This window comes from Hemicordylus capensis, chromosome 4 (genome assembly GCF_027244095.1).
Source record: "Hemicordylus capensis ecotype Gifberg chromosome 4, rHemCap1.1.pri, whole genome shotgun sequence".
In the NCBI taxonomy this organism is placed as follows: Eukaryota; Metazoa; Chordata; class Lepidosauria; order Squamata; family Cordylidae; genus Hemicordylus; species Hemicordylus capensis.
The window spans coordinates 78,671,626-78,687,542 of NC_069660.1; the positions used below are offsets into that span (position 1 = coordinate 78,671,626).

A 15,917-nucleotide genomic window follows, 5' to 3' on the forward strand; every position below is an offset into this window, starting at 1 on the left:
TTCCCAGAGCCTCAAACCACATTGTTCAAGGCATTCCATTTCCTGGGGACACACTTCTACTTCTCAAAGATAAATTCCCGGATGTAGTGAATGAATAGCAGTTCTGGGGGGACTGGGATTTGTATTCTGGACGACTTCTTCCCACACAGCCAAAATGCTGAATTGTGAATTAAAATGTTGAAGTTCCCTTGATGATATATGCTGGCCAGAAGCCAACACAGAGTTAAGCAGCCTTAAGCTGGTTGATTTCAAAGGCCTTAAGCATCCTGAACTTGAGTTAGAGTGTGACTGGCAGCCACTGAGTCTATTCTACTGTCCACCAGGGATATTTCTGTGTGGGTTATTTTTCGAGGGGAGGGAACGGAAGATCAACAGACGTGAAACCTCCTACACAATCTGGGGTGTACACAAGTGGTGTAACACAATGGGGGAAGTAGCAGCTGCTCATGCCCAAATATGTACATTCCTGCATGCTTGTGCAAGGACCCAAAGTGTACACTGCAGGAGGACTTCCTCAGTAGAATGCCTGCACTAGATCCAAATGTGTGCTACTGCTCAGAACTGAGGGTGGAGAGGAGGTAACATGGGCCTTATGTGTATAAAAGGAAGTAATTTGGACTGAGAAAGGATCCAGAACAATCTTACTTCCAGAGCCTTTCTAAGGGTTAATCTGGCACTACAGGTCTTTTGCATCATCCACTGCACGTTTCTACATGCTTCATCTTCCAGCTGTCTCTCCCTGTTCCTTCTTGAGCTGTCTTTGGCAATTGCTTAACAGAAAATTGCAGTTTGTAGACTATCAGGACAGGAAAAAGCCATAAAAGGTCAACTTCCTGCCTTGAATTGGGATGAATTCCAACTAAACCACACCTGTCAAAAGTTCATCTGACCTACTTTTCATTATTTCCAGGGAAAGGCACTTAATCGCAATCTCTCTCACTTCCTGACAACTCTTATATCTACAAAACCTCTTCCTGACATTTACTCCTTCAGTTGGAAGGCATGCTTCAATTTGGTGCCGTTCTACTCTACTGCCCGCAAGGCAGCGGCTTACTTTCCTTTCCACTGTATATTTTATTACCATGATTGCTCTCCCCTCAGGCCTTCTTTCCTTAGGCAAAATAGGCCCAGTTCCTCAGCTCTTCCTCTTAAGGGCTTGCATTCCAGACCCCCTCACAGGAGTTTCAATGCCATTTGACCAATTTGGGGACCAATTCCCAGACAGATCCAGCTCACCTTCTAGGGCTGGAGCGCTGGCCCTCAGTGGCGAAGAGTGTCTGACTGCCAGGCGGCACTCAGTGAGGGCTTGCTCCAACTCCTTCAGCTTCTTTTCCTCCATCAGGACAGCACTTTTCCGGCGCTTCCGAACTTGCTTGGTGAGATTCTCTTCCCGGGAGAGACACCGTGCAGCCTCAGCAATCTGTAGCTGCAGAGCCAGATCTCTCTCCAATGTGCTCAGAGGATCCTATAAAGTTGACAGACATTGTTCCAAACTGGGCTGTTTCAGAATGACCGACTAGCAAAGGCAGAGTGACCCAGAATCTGAACATAAGGGCCAAAGTTAGGAGACCCCAAAGGCTTAGCCAAGCAGAAGCCAGAGTGCAATGACCCAGGTGGGTGCTTTCAGACCTCCACCATCACCCAATAGCTCCAGCTGATTAATTCACCAACTATTTGTGGCCATAATGGCAGACCAAATCAGATGATGGCTGGCCATGACTTCCTTGGCCTGGTTATACTCTTCAGCACATACAGCCAGTGCACAGAGTCATCATGAGCCAAATTAAGGACTTTCACAAGAGCATGTCCCAAGCATGTCTCAGGCTTTGCAGCAAGTGCAATGGAAATGTGGGTGGGGTCACTCTGCAGCCTGTAGGAAAGCCCCCCTGCTTGGGGAAGAGAAGAGAGGGGGAAACAACTATGTTTGCTTCTTAAAAGAAGACTAATACTAATAATTGCAGACTAGATGTTTCAGTGATGAGGCCAGGGGAGAGACACACAGCCTGCAGCTGCAGACAAAAGGAGAAAAGGGACAAGCCTTCCTGAAATAGGGAGGCAAGAGGAAAACGTAGCTTAGCTGCAGGGGTGGTCCTTCCTTCCATGAGGCAGGGTGAGGCGACTCAGGCTTGGGCACGAGGTGGGACATGGAGCAGCCAGTGACAGCCTTCCCGCCACACCATCAGTGCCATCTCATGGGCCTCCTGTTGCCACTGCCCTTTTGCACCCCATTGGGGCATGCTGTTCATTTCCCCTTCCTTGCCCCACTGGGGCATACCTCTTCTTCCCCCTCTCCCCACAACCTTGACACGAGTTAGGAACACCCCTGCTGCTACTGCCTGGCTTGGTGGCATAGTCTGAGCCTGCTTGTGTGCCACTGTCTTGGCAGTATGGCCTAAGAATGCTGGACACCCACCCAGGGTGTGTGTGTGCATGTGTGTGATAGTGTCCATCTCAAGCAGCAAAATGTCTTGGGCCACCCCTGCCTAGCTGGTGTCAGATCCTTCAAGATGGGCACAACAAACAAGTGGTTTAATGTTCAGCCTCTGTAAGTTACATACAAATTAACAGTATAAAAATACATAAAATGGTGCCTAAGAGAGAAACCTGTAACTGGCATTACCTAGTAAGAGTCTGTGACCTCAAGCAAAAACATTCCAGACAGCACACAAGCTATTATTGGAACTGCTCTAGCGAGAAGTACATTGAGATTTTCCCAGCAACATGCTGCCTGAGTGCTGGAAACGTGTATCCCCCTCACCCCACCCAATCCAAAGTATATGCTAAGGTAAAGATGTTTGGATTCTCCCTGCAATGATGTGCTAATCTGGAGATCATCATCTGAATCCTGGCACACCTGCTGTACAAGTGTGAGAAAACTTTCATCTGGAATGGTCATGAAGAGAGACACCCAGGTAGGGGAAATAAAATTGCTTCAAAAATGTAGACAGAAAGGTCATCCTTTATGGGAGCCATGCCACTGCCAAAGACTGAGGTGATTCTAGATAGAACAGGTCCATTCATTGTTCAATATTCTAGACCACAGCTGCACAGAAGCAAACTGGATACCTCTGGTGAGACCCTAAATCTTGCATTGTGAATCATGCATTGTGCCAAGGAGTTGTTGGAGAGACCTGAATGTGCAAGTTATACCATACAGAGTCAAATCCATCTTCATTAATGTTTTCTACATTTTGCACTTGAGCAGGGCCCAGTGAGCTCAGGAACTCAAACACTAGAAACAGGCTAGGGCGCTTTCCAGACTGCACGCTACAACAGGGGTAAAATGCTTCAACTTGGCAGGATCGTATAGAAAATGATCCCCAGAATCTCAAACTCCTACAATGGGGAAATACAGCTATTTTTCTGCAATGGACTTACAATGTTGTAGCACTAAATCGCAAAGATAAAACCCAAAATAAGGCATCGGAAATGTGAACACCAGCTTGCTGTCAGTGCAGGGACTGCAGTGTCACAACACAGGAAGTATGGAAGCACACTTTGTAGATCTGTAGTGACACTGTTGTAGGGTTTAAACTGGAAAGCGTTTAGGAGAAGCAAACAGCTTAGGAAAAGATCATACTTGCCCCAGTGTCCCTATTACCATGGACCCATGGGAAAGCATGGAGAGTGAAGACATGTGTCTATAGACAGACATTCAAATTAACCCTGATTAAATACTGCTTCCTTAACAAATTGTAATTTTCCTTTCACATTCACAGTCAGGATGATTAAAGAACAATAAACGCATGCTTATGATGAACAGTGTGGGGATTCTAATCCATTTTAATGATTTGTGAGTCCTGAGCCAGGAGTGGTAATTATTCTGGATTTATGTAATCTCCAGTTAAAAGGGTGTGTTCTTTTGTATGTGCTTTAGGACTTTGATGATCTGGACTCCATTCCCAGCTTTATGCAAAGCCCAGGATGAGGAAAGCTATTCAATGGCTTCCTAGTTGGGGGTGAGGGGCAGAGAGAGTGTCTCAGAGCAGGAAGCCACAGCTCAATGAAAGGAAGGTTAAAGAAAAAGCTTTCTGAGATCAGAATCACATGAGAGAGAGAAGCCATGGTCAGCAAATGAAAAAATTCCACTCAATACCCGCGCCCTGTGCCACCCACTGTGGGCACATAGAGAAAACAATAAGCAGCACCACACCTATGTCACCTCCTACTAAGATTATTATTAAAACAGATCACAGCAGAGTGAGAGAAATTGCATAACTTGGGAGGCAATGGATCCCACGCCTTGGATGGAAATGAAGCCTTGTTCTGTTTGTTTGCTTGCTCGGGGCCTGAAGCTTCTCTAACAAGGGCCTAAACCTGAACCACCCCCATAGCCCTCTTTGTGCTGACAACGACATCTTGTGCTGACAAGAAGATGCTTCTAACATCTTCCAGGGCAATTCAGTTATTAAACTCCTGTACAAGGTACATCTTTTCTTACACATAAGAGTGTTTGGGTTTTCTGGATTAATTTAATCTGGTTTCAACAAGAAGCTGGACTAACTGGGCAGGGTGGGCAGGTGGGCTGCCTGTTAAAAAACAAACATGCGGAAATTTACAAATGGGTGTAAGCTCTCCCACTAGAGGGCAGTATCAATTTCAGACTCCGCACTTCTACAGAATAGATCTAGATTATGTGGCCATAGAGCACAGGCTACAATAAAGACTCTTCCTTTTAGTTTCAGCAGAAACCAGTTTGATTGCTGGTGGATGGCCTGATCTTTTTAGATTGTGAGCTTTTTGGAGACAGGGGACGATCTTGTATTATTTATTTTTCTATGTAAACTGCTTTGAGAACTTTGGTTGAAGAGCAGTATATAAATATAGTAAAAGTAATAGTTGAAGTAGCTATGAGGAATCCAACAGAGGAAGGTCAACAAGACAAAGATACTTTTGCATTATAGCTCCTCCCAGTGCCAGATTGGTGGGCAGCCATACCTAACATAGCTCTAGCTTGAATAGAACTGCAAATGAACATTTGCTGTGTATGAAGCCAACTTATAACAGGGTGGCTTCACACCACTGCTGACAAGTTGGGAAGACAGGAGCCAGAGGTTCCAAGGGAGTATGCACTCCTGTCAGGTGTGACTTCTGAACCAGCTCAAGTCCAGTTCATGGCCAGAGTTACCAACTTCATCAAGCCAACTTCAGCCCTTGGTTACAAATCTCAGGCTGAAGTTGGTAGGAAGTCAGTAATTCCAGTCGCAGCTTGAACTTGGGCAGGTTCTGGTTGGGTCTTCCAGCCACGCTTGGGCAGCTGCTCTGAGATTTACAAAGCTGATTTCTCAAAGAACAATTCATACCTTCTGAATAACTAGAAACTTTATTTCTGCCCATATTTCTAAACCCAGGACAAAGGAAGCCTCAGGCCCACGGGATTCCTTACCGCTCCTCGTGAGAGAATGGCCTTCTCATCCAGTCTGAAAGCAGCACCAATTCGACGGCGGACTTTTGGAGGCTTCTCTCCCAGTTTCAGGGGATACTCTGAGGGAAGCATTCCTGTCAGTTCCTGCCAAAAAATGGGCAAAAGGAGGACTCAGTTCCCAAAACATAGCTCAGAACAGGTCACGACTAAGCAAACTGTTAAAGTGGAACATGATGGCAGCAGTTCATCTGTTTGAGCACCTCAAACTTATTTTTTGGTAGCTATATCCCATTGCATGGCTTGAAAATGAGCCCTCAGAGTGGCTTACAAAACATTCAACTAAAAAACAAAATCTATCCTATCATCATCTCATTTATTTTGCTAGCCTTGCAGTTTTTCTCATATTTCCTGAATATTCCAATGAGTTACCTTCAGATACAGAACATTGCCATAGACAGTTGCCACACAAAATACCATACTTCCAAGACCAATTATTTCCAGTGGCCTCTTACACATTGTTGACCGGCATATGAAGAGTTAGTGCTGAGAAGAAACTATGTGTGGAGGTAACAGAGAAGGAAACAGACTTCCTTCAACAGCTGTGAGAGCAAAACAAAACACAAAACAAAAGAAAACCAATAACCCTACATAGATTACTATTCTGGCATTTCAATTTTTAAAATGTTAACTTCTTTATTTGGGCTTATATCCTGCCTGACCCCAGAGGCTTAGAGTATGCCATCCTAGGTTTATTATTTATTATTTTATCCAGGCCCACTGGAATTTTTCCTTCTTTGTGGGGCATTGAAATGGCAGCAGTGAAATGGATTTGCACCAGAGGGCCCAGAAAAGTTTCTTTGGGTGAAAGTTATTGGAGAAGCTTCCACATTCAAGCTTAAACAGATTGCTATATTTTAAGTGAAGAAGAAAATGTTCTCCTGTCAGATTTACTAGGGAACTTGTGAGGCAAGGGGTGGTCTTTGACAGTAGGATGCATCCAGACTCACTTAACTGAGGCAATATATTAAAGATATAATTTAATAAAACAGGATCTTTAATAATGTAGGCACTTCTGATAGGTAGTAAGTACTACAGAAGCTCTGCTAGAACCTACTTGACTCCCAAATATTTTCTGCTGGGGTTGCCATTGGATTACATTGTACTTCCTTCTTATCTGTATGCCTGCCAAGGCCATAGACCACCTGGTTTCTGTGTGACACCTTTCTCATTGCCTTGACTAGCAGAGTCTTACACTGCATGCCAAAACTCTTCTCCTTCTTCTGTCTTGCCAGCCCATAAAGGGCTCTTCCTGCCAACAATAAACTGAGAAGTGTGCAAAGCTTTAGCAGAACTTCCAAGTGTGATCTTACTCTCTGTACAAATGCTGTGACAAGCTTCTGTGCCTCTTTCTAGCATGATCTCATTCTCTGTACACATGCTGAGTAGCAACCTCACACATTTTTCACTGTTCCACCGGCTGGCCAGCTCTTGCATTCCAAGAAGAACCCATCCTTTACCATTACTTCTTTTGTGGCAACTGAGGAGATGGGTGGGCTCTTCTCAGAATGCAAGAACTGGCTGGCAAGTGGGACTGTGAAAATCGCATGAGGTCTCTGCTTGGTGTGTGTACAGTGAATAAGATTGCAAAGGCCTGTAGCCAGCCTAAAAGTTTGGGGAGCCGCCAAAAAAAGAGGGAGGCAGAGGAGAAGCTTATCTGATCCCCATCAGTCATAAGTGCAAGCTACAGTCAGTATTTATTGGGGGGGCAAGGGGGGCTGCCCTAGTGCCCCCCCCCGGGTGATCTGGCTATAGGTGTGCATGGAAATTTGCTGCAACTTGTGTAGGGGGAGTAGGAGCATGCTCAGAACTTGCATGAAACCTTTGCACACTCTGCATTTATCACCATCTGAAAGAGCCCAAAGATAAAGCAGCACATCTCATGTGGCGACCCCACCGCTTTCCTAGCTCCTTACCGCTTCGCGCACACACAGCCTTCTGAGCTCCTGTACACAGGCTTCTAGTCGCTCTTCCAGCGCCTTCTGTTGTTTCCTCATCGCCTGGGTTAGGTCCTTCATTGGAGACATGGGGCTGTCTGGTCCTGAAAGAAGCAAGATAGGCACAAAATGACACATCAGTTAGTTGCAGTGGGAGGAGAGGGAAGCAGCAACACTTAATGAGCCAGACAGGGATGCCCTTTGGCAGCTTTCTGGAGCCAGCTACAGGTCTTGCAAAAGGTATCATAAAGACCCATGTCATTCATAGTTATCATAAAATTGGGGCGGGGGGGACTTCAAAGGAGAAGTGAGCTTGACAGCTCATCAGGTTTGGTTTGGAATGTATATAGCACCAGGGACCCATCGGCTCCCATTTCATAGGCTGCAAGGCAGCTCAAGGTCATCACAGATCAGATAAAGCAGAAACCCAATGGTGATTGTCTGGGTTTTTAGGTTTATTTCTTAGACCTGCTACTCTACCCATCGACCGGAAAAAAGAGACAAGCTTTGATCTTTGTTAGCCTTAAGCCAGAATTTCCAGAAGATTTTAGCTCTCACTTAAGAGACATCTGCATGGGGCTTCTTACACAGATACGTTGCACTCAGTCACTGCACTGAATCCTTTCAGGATACATGCAGGCCTGCTCTCCAGCCCACGCCAATGGGGATAAATAACAGCAGGCCCTGTTGCTCACATAGCTCCATGGGCAAGGTTGATGCGGGCTTTTTGGATGCTACATCAGGACTTTTTGGTGGTCATGGAAATTCCTTCAGTTCAACACTAATTTGCTAATCTAGGAACAGTTCTTATTCAGAGGTGCCATGAGATATTTAAATAAGCACCTGGGGTTGCAGAAAGAAACTGTGTAGGAGGTGGATGGTGAATGCTGAACTCCCTTAAGCATCTTGTACTGAGAGTGAGTATGTTATTTGGTTTCACTGTATATGCTCAGTTAGTAGAAGCTTCTCTTTTCAAAGCAATGGACTGAACCAGGTTGCTCATATTTATTTATTTATTTATTTATTACATTTATGAGGCCAAAAACTGGCAGTTTACAAAAAATCAAACAATAAAACTACGATTAAAATTCAAAAAACCACAGTTAAAAATAATTTAAAACAGCCATTGAATAATCCAAGGATTATTTCATGGCTGTACTTCTAACAGCCACAATTCTTGGGCAGATGCAGTGACAGTAGTAGCCGAATTTTCTGACCATGGCCAAGGGCAACTCAAGGGCCTGGGGCAGAAAGCAGACCCCAGCTGAGCAGTCATTCTTCCATCTGTTGACATGGGCACAAATCCAGCAGACCATGTCAGCACTGCATTAGTACAAGCAGGAATTCCCCGATTACTCACTCACCTGACTGCACTATGATTCCACTGTCTGTGTCACTAGTCTCATCCTTCGTCTTCATGGCCAAACTGGATGCTGGAGGGAGGCAGTATAATCACACCTGGGAAGTGACGTAGTGTCTCCTGCTTATACAAAGAAGGCAAAGACTGAGGTCAACCTTTACACACACATCATGTTATATTTCTATTATTTGCATAATTACAAAAAATTCTGCACAAAGTACTCTTCACCCCAGTTTACACAAGACCCCCAAACAGAGCCTCCACATGGTCAGAAGCCTCTAGGTGACTGTTGAAGCTACCAGACCTGCAGTTACGGTATTGATTTCCTCTGTGCTGCAAGAAGCAGCCAGTTGCTGCCAGGGGTGAGCAAAGAGGCAGTGGGCAACAGCTGTATCCAGATGGAGGACAAGGAAGGAACTCCTGCTCCACAGATAGTGTGGCAGTTGTCAGAAACTAGAGTTGCAACAATCACCCAGCAGTGAGTACGTGGTCCACCATGTGGGGGCTCCATTTAGTGCTCCTGTGTGAACTGACTTCAGAGACCGAATGTACAAATTCAGCAATCTCAAGTCCCACAGTCCATTGCTGACCTTCGATCCATCTGTTCGGCAAAGAGGAAAGACAGCTGGTCTGGGACAGAACCGGCTGCGCTGCTTACACAATCCAAGAAGCGAGCAGCCCAAGACTGGGCCATTTTATATCCTGTCCCCTTTTCCAAGGATGACTTCCAAATGTCTGGTTTGGTACTAAAGTATCAAAATAAAAAGCTGGGGATCTCTCATGCTCTCATGAAATACCCACAAATACATACTTGTGTATATGCTCCTCTAGTGCATAGATCTTTTTCTTAAAACTACTGCACAGATCACATTGATCTGGTGCACGTAAAAGTGAGACAGTAATTCATCAGGGATACAAGTTTAACTGGAGTACAAATGTATCCCAAACACAACACAGAATCTGAATTACAATTCACATCTAATGATGATACTTTATTTATTGAATTTATATACTGCCTAGTATAAAAATCTCTAGGCAGTGTAGAGAATTAAAACACAAAATATAACACATTTAAAATTCATGATGATGAGATAAGAAGCCTGCTTAGCATTTACATGGTGTGTTTAGCTTTTAAGCAACATAACATGCATCATCATGTCATAATTCTTACAACTACCCTGTAAGGTGGTCCAGTGTAACTTCCTATCCCATATTGCAGATGGGGGGGAGTTGGCGAGAGAACGGGTTGCCTAAGGGCACTTACTGCATTCATGGTAGAGACAGTCAGGAAGTTTTTGATTCAAAAATCATTCTCTTCACCACAATGCTCCACTAACTCTGTATTTCAAAACCGAAACCACACTTCTGGTTTGGGGAAGGTTGTAGGAGCAGATACAGATCTCACCTCAGAACATACCTGGTTCCTCCCAGGCTTCGAAGGCTTCTCTGTGGTGCTCCGAACAATGCTTTTGGTGGAGCCAGACAGAGTAAAAAGGGCATTTGAGGGGGGACTCTGTTACCGCCATATAGCCCTTACACAAAATATCCCTGCTGTCACCGTTAACTACACCTTACCGGGGCTCTCAGAAGGCAACTTAAATGGTTGGTTTTAGTAGCTCCTTTCAGTTATTTTGCATGTTGCCTCTCCAGCCTTGGAAATACCATGTGACTGATCAGTTCATTTTCACGTGCTATGCCTGCTTTTTTCCAGTTAGGCCGAAAGAAGGCCCTGGAAAACCTCCCCTTCACACTGGCAGGATGGACCAAGCAAACCAAGACTGGGTCCTGGCAACAATGCTGAAGGGAAGCTTGCCCTGAAAGAATACACCCCCAACCCAAGATGTTTTCAGCATCAGAACTGACAGCTGTTCAAGATGCCAGGGTGTGTCCCCCAGACGCAGGGGCGTCACTTACTGCATTCCCTACAGCCGGAGGTGGCTCCTTCCCTTCCTCCTGCAGCTGAGCTTGTGTTTGCACAGCACTTCCCCATCCCCACCTGGGTGAGTCAGTCCAAAAGTCATGCTGAGTTTGTCTGGAGCTTTTCCGGGGACTACTAGTCTTCTGGGAAACAAAAGGCAGAGGGAGCTGGATGGTGCCAAGCAGAGACATACTGCATGGCCTAGGGTGGTGTCACTCAGTCTTATCTAAATGATTGCTCACCCCCAAACAGGCACAGGAAGGTGTGTGCATGGGAGCCTGCCTGCCTGCCATGGTAAGCACATATTCGTAACACTGAGGTAAGCAGCACACTTGTAAATGAAGAGCTGACTTTTCCCAGAGCTACAGAACCCCACAACTGTGATATTCATGCCAGTGCAGCTATTGCTTCCTGGGCTAGGAAGGTACCCTGGAGAGTGGCATGTCAGGCTTCCCAGGGCTCAAACCAGGAGCCCTGGGATCCAGCATGAAATCCATGCTGAGCCCAAGGCTGCTAGTCAGAGGGCAGGTACTGCAAGCACTCCCAGCGGGGAAATTCTCATCACATACAAAGCTACCAGCCTGCAGCCCATCTCTGGCCTGCCTACCTCCAAGATCCCTATCTGCCAGGCACGGAGTGGCCATGTGCTCTGCATGCTGCTGAGGACCCCACCAAGGTGGGGGTGGGGGTGATGAGGGGAGTTGCTGCAGGCCCTGCCATTCACCACCCCACTGCAGGCCTCCCTACCCAGCATGCCATTTGCCACTGGCCTCCACTAACCATCGCTTCCCTTTGCTGGCCATGGCACAGCATAATGACATCATTGCCTGGCGCCTGTTATATCCATGAGATAACAGACATAGAGTCGTGACATTATTTGACCATGCAAAGGGGAGCCAGCCAGCCACAGCGGTGAGCAGAGGAAAGCAGCAGGCAATCAGGTGGTGACAATGGGAGAGCAAAGGACAGCAGCAGGTGAACACTGGGATGGTGAAGGTGGGTGGGGGGGCATGGGTGGCAGCCCACCCAAAAAATTTAGACATGGGCTGCCACCAAGATCGCCACACCACTGCTATCTGTTCTCAGGCCTGAGCACCTACACAGAAGAGAAAAGCAGCAAATCTACATGTTTGCACCAGTTTTCTAATTCTGTGCAAGAACTAGCAAGGACATGGGCTAGTATCTTGGATAGAACCTTAGCATCTATTCCCCACTGGGTGTGAACAGTGGCACCTCCTTGTCTCACAGGGAGGATTTGCAAGTATAAACCGTACAAGGAGGGTTCAGAGGCTGTGTCAAGTCTGCCTTATTAGGGTCAACTCTGGTGTTAAGAAATGCATGCACAGGGTCATGTTTCTCCATTATAATTCACCTTGGGAATCTTTCAGGAAGGTCATGCAAGTTACTATTCTGCCTAGCATACACTGGTTGGGAAGTTGCAACATGTGTATTCTTAGCAAAACAGATACTTCCCTGACCTTCACAAAGATGTACACGAATCTTTTCCTACACCAATGTATAATGGGAAGGCAAAGCACCATGAATGAAAGAGAATTCAGATTGGGGAGATGCAAAGCGAGTATCAGAGCCAGACACCTAATGCATGAATTTCATATCTATATGGATACTTATTAATACTCCTGAGTATTCATTCAACATGTCTCTTAAGCTCTCAAAGCATTTTAAATACAGCTATGATTTCTGCCAGGACTTCTAGCTCACCAAGCATGTTCTTAACCACTAAACTATGCTAGCTCGCTCCTTGAGTCAAATAAACCCTTATGCACTGTACCTCTTCTCTGGTCCCACTGGGGAATAATTCATACAACCATTTTGGTGTGAGAGGCCAAGTAATCTCTGCTGATTTTGACAAGTGATCAAACAGTTGCGTTATTTGTTCCACACAGCCAATTTGCAATACAAGCCATATTTATCATGTCACCCTGTCAGATGTTGTCCAAGCAATGGTGTGATAACAGTGGGTTGAATCACAAACTGGAAGTATAAAGAAGGAGTCACATGACTGCTGCATCTCAAAGTGCCAGATCCACCCAAGCTACATTTTCACTGGGTGATATGGGTGTGTGAGTTGGCAGAAACACAGGAAGCTGCCTTATACCACGTCAGACCATGGGTCCATCTAGCTCAGTATTGTACTCTACACAGATTGGCAGCGGCTTCTCTAAGGTCGCAGGCAGGAGTCTCATTTAGCCCTATGTAGCAGATGCCAGGGAGGGAACTTGGAACCTTCTATGCTCTTCCCAGAGCAGCCCCATCCGCCCCCCCCCCCCGGGGACTATCTTACAGTACTCACACATGTCTCCCCTTCAAATGCAAACTAGGGCAGACCATGAAATTGATTGCCAGGAAATTTAGGAGCAAAAAACGGAAGTACTTTTTCACACAACGCATAATCAACTTGTGGAATTCTCTGCCACGAGATGTGGTGACATCCAACAACCTGGATGGCTTTAAGAGGGGTTTGGATAACTTCACGGAGGAGAGGTCTATCACCAGCTACTACTCGGAGAGCTATAGGCCATCTCCAGCCACAAAGGCAGGATGCCTCTGAGTACTAGTTGCAAAAGGGGTAACAGCAGGAGAGAGGATATGCCCTCAGCTCATGCCTGTGGGCTTCCAGTGGCATCTGGTGGGCCACTGTGTGAAACAGGATGTGGGACTAGATGGACCTTGGGCCTGATCCGGCAGGGCTGTTCTTATGTACCCTGCATAGCTACAAGCATGTAGCAAGCATGTACAATTAATGTTTGCTACAAGACAAGTGGCACAGTAGACAAATGCTTGACTAACAAGCAGAAGGCTGCTAGTTTGAATCCCCTCTGGTACTATATTGGGCAGAAGCTATATAGAAAGATGCTGAAAGGCATCATCTCATACTGCGCAGGAGGAGGCAATGGTAAAACCCTCCTGTATCCTACCAAAGAAAACCACAGGGCTCTATGAGCGCCAGGAGTCAAAAATGACTTGACAGCACACTTTACCTTTACTTTACAAGACCAGCAGTGTTAATAACAGCAGTGAAAAGGCACACTTCTGAATGTGACTAGAGTAATGCATTCTTCATAAATACCTTAGACTTAAGATTTCTGGGAATTTATGAAGAATGCATTAATCTAGTCACATTCACAAGTGTGCCTTTTCACTGCTGTTAACACTGCTGGTCTTGTAAAATAAAGGTAAAGTGTGCCATCGAGTCAATGTCGACTCCTGGTGCCCACAGAGCCCTGCGGTTGTCTTTGGTAGAATACAAGAGGGGTTTACCATTGCCTCCTCCCGCGCAGTATGAGATGATGCCTTTCAGCATCTTCCTATAGTGCTGCTGCCTGATATAGGTGTTTCCCATAGTCTGGGAAACATACCAGCAGAAATTCGAACTAGCAACCTCTGGCTTGCTACCATAGGAGTATTGCTTCGACAGAAAAATATGAAGCAGATGTGAACTGGAATATCCTCACACAATTGTAACTGAAAACAAACTGTTTTGTGGAGAGAGAAAAGTGGGAAATATATTCCTGTATATACCAAATGTGGAAACAGTACAGAAGTCAGGCCCTTGCTCCTGAACAGCCCAAAATCGCCTTTGCTCCAATTACTTCAGCATATGCCTGGAGTTTTAATCAAGTAATTGGTACAAGGAGGGTGTGAATTTTTCTGTGCTAGGCGTAGTTACAAGCAAGGCCTGGTTAGAGCTAGATGAGCCTGCTGCTGCAATAACAACCAAAGACAAGTTGGAACAGGAACAATTTGCACACCAGTTTATCTGGCTGCTTTCCCACACTGGGAATCCTACTCTGTCCATCTCAAAACTATATCTTGCCCTCCAATTTAATTAAACCAAACATATGTTTAAGGTTTCTTTAAAGTTTCACAAACATTTTCAGCATCAGCACCCACATTTCAAAGCTTCTGCATAAAAAAGCATACTGATTTTCTGCATTAAAAAGTTTTATGCATAAAAAAAATCATACTGATTTTTAAGATGCCATAATCCAAGGCATTCGGGATATTGCTCTTTAATGGCCAAATATCATAGGTAGTAGAACCTTAAGAAAGCAAGTCAGCTATGATCAATATGCCAGCATGACTGGATTCAATCTTTCTGTATTTCAAGTGGGGCCTTTAATTTACGAGCCAATGATACCCAGTACTCCCATTTTACAGGAGGAATCAGCATAGATCCCCCTGTGCTGCTCCCTTGATTTCATTTTATATGCATATATCCTTTTATTTCAAAGATCCACAGCAAGATTGGTGCTAAGATGATCAAAGCTCTGCTTAACAGAGTTTGAAATCTTATCTCCGCTGATTTGTGCAGAGCACTTGAGCCCTCTGCAATCCCATTTTTATTCTAGCCTAAAAAAAAAAAAAAAAAGCCTTGTATCAGTTTTCAAATGGAATTAATTTCTAAAAGGCAAGTCCACACAAGGATTTGTCAGGGTTTGGTTGCAAGTCCAAATAACAGAGTAGGGAAATTGCAGCGTCAGATCAGACGGAAGAGCACACAAGGAAAGCTGATATGAAAAGTCCCCTTGGGACCTCCGTTTTGTAAGTATTGTTTGCCACACTTTCCACTGAGGGCCAAACTAGACATATCATCAGGAGATCCATGATCAGATCTCCCCAATTTTTTTAGAATGGAAAATGCAGCTATGCAAGGGAGGGCAATATGGATTTGGAAAATAGTTAACAAGAAAAGCGATGGGGATGGGGTGATAGCTCAGTGATAGAGCATCTGTTTTGCATGCAGAAGGTCCCAGGTTCAATCTCTGGCACCTCCAGGTACTGCTGGGAAAAATCTTCTGCCTGAAACCTTGGAGAGTTCCTGCCAATCACTGCAGAGAATACTGAGCAAAATGGACCAATGGTCTGACTCAGTATAAGGCAGTTTCCTATCTTCCTAAAATCTCAGCACCACATTCCTAGACCAAATTCTGCCTCCCTGCCTTGCTGCTTTTATTGTTTTTAGAAAAGCAGGATATCCAATCACAGGTCTTGCAATGCCATATCTCATTTGGCCCCTAGTAATGAAGCATCAAACTGGCAGCACTGGATGCTGATGTGAGTTCATATGCCAACACTTCTTTGCCAATCAGTCCCATTGAAGTTAAAAGAACCCCTTTAGCCAAGCTGTGCTAAATGATACATATACAACTTCACACATTCCAGAGGGACGTAACCACAATACAAATCAGATGACGTGGACAAGCGGAGTTTGCAAAATTGGCACAAGTTCAACAGAGGAAGGAGGTGACAAATAAT

At 45.3% G+C, this 15,917-nt stretch overlaps 1 protein-coding gene across 4 annotated transcripts in view; it reads right to left on the reverse strand.

Annotated features, from left to right (window-relative positions):
- The window catches only part of INAVA (innate immunity activator), a 60,306-nt gene that overhangs the window by 12,469 nt on the left and 31,920 nt on the right, over positions 1-15,917 (reverse strand). For all 4 annotated transcript variants that reach the window (XM_053244846.1, XM_053244843.1, XM_053244844.1 and 1 more), the window contains 4 exons: positions 8,724-8,839; positions 7,339-7,463; positions 5,387-5,509; positions 1,237-1,465 (listed from right to left, as the gene is read on the reverse strand). In XM_053244846.1, the coding sequence (XP_053100821.1) occupies positions 1,237-1,465; positions 5,387-5,509; positions 7,339-7,463; positions 8,724-8,778 (532 nt within the window). In that variant the 5' untranslated portion in view covers positions 8,779-8,839. The remainder of the gene's footprint in view (positions 1-1,236; positions 1,466-5,386; positions 5,510-7,338; positions 7,464-8,723; positions 8,840-15,917) is intronic.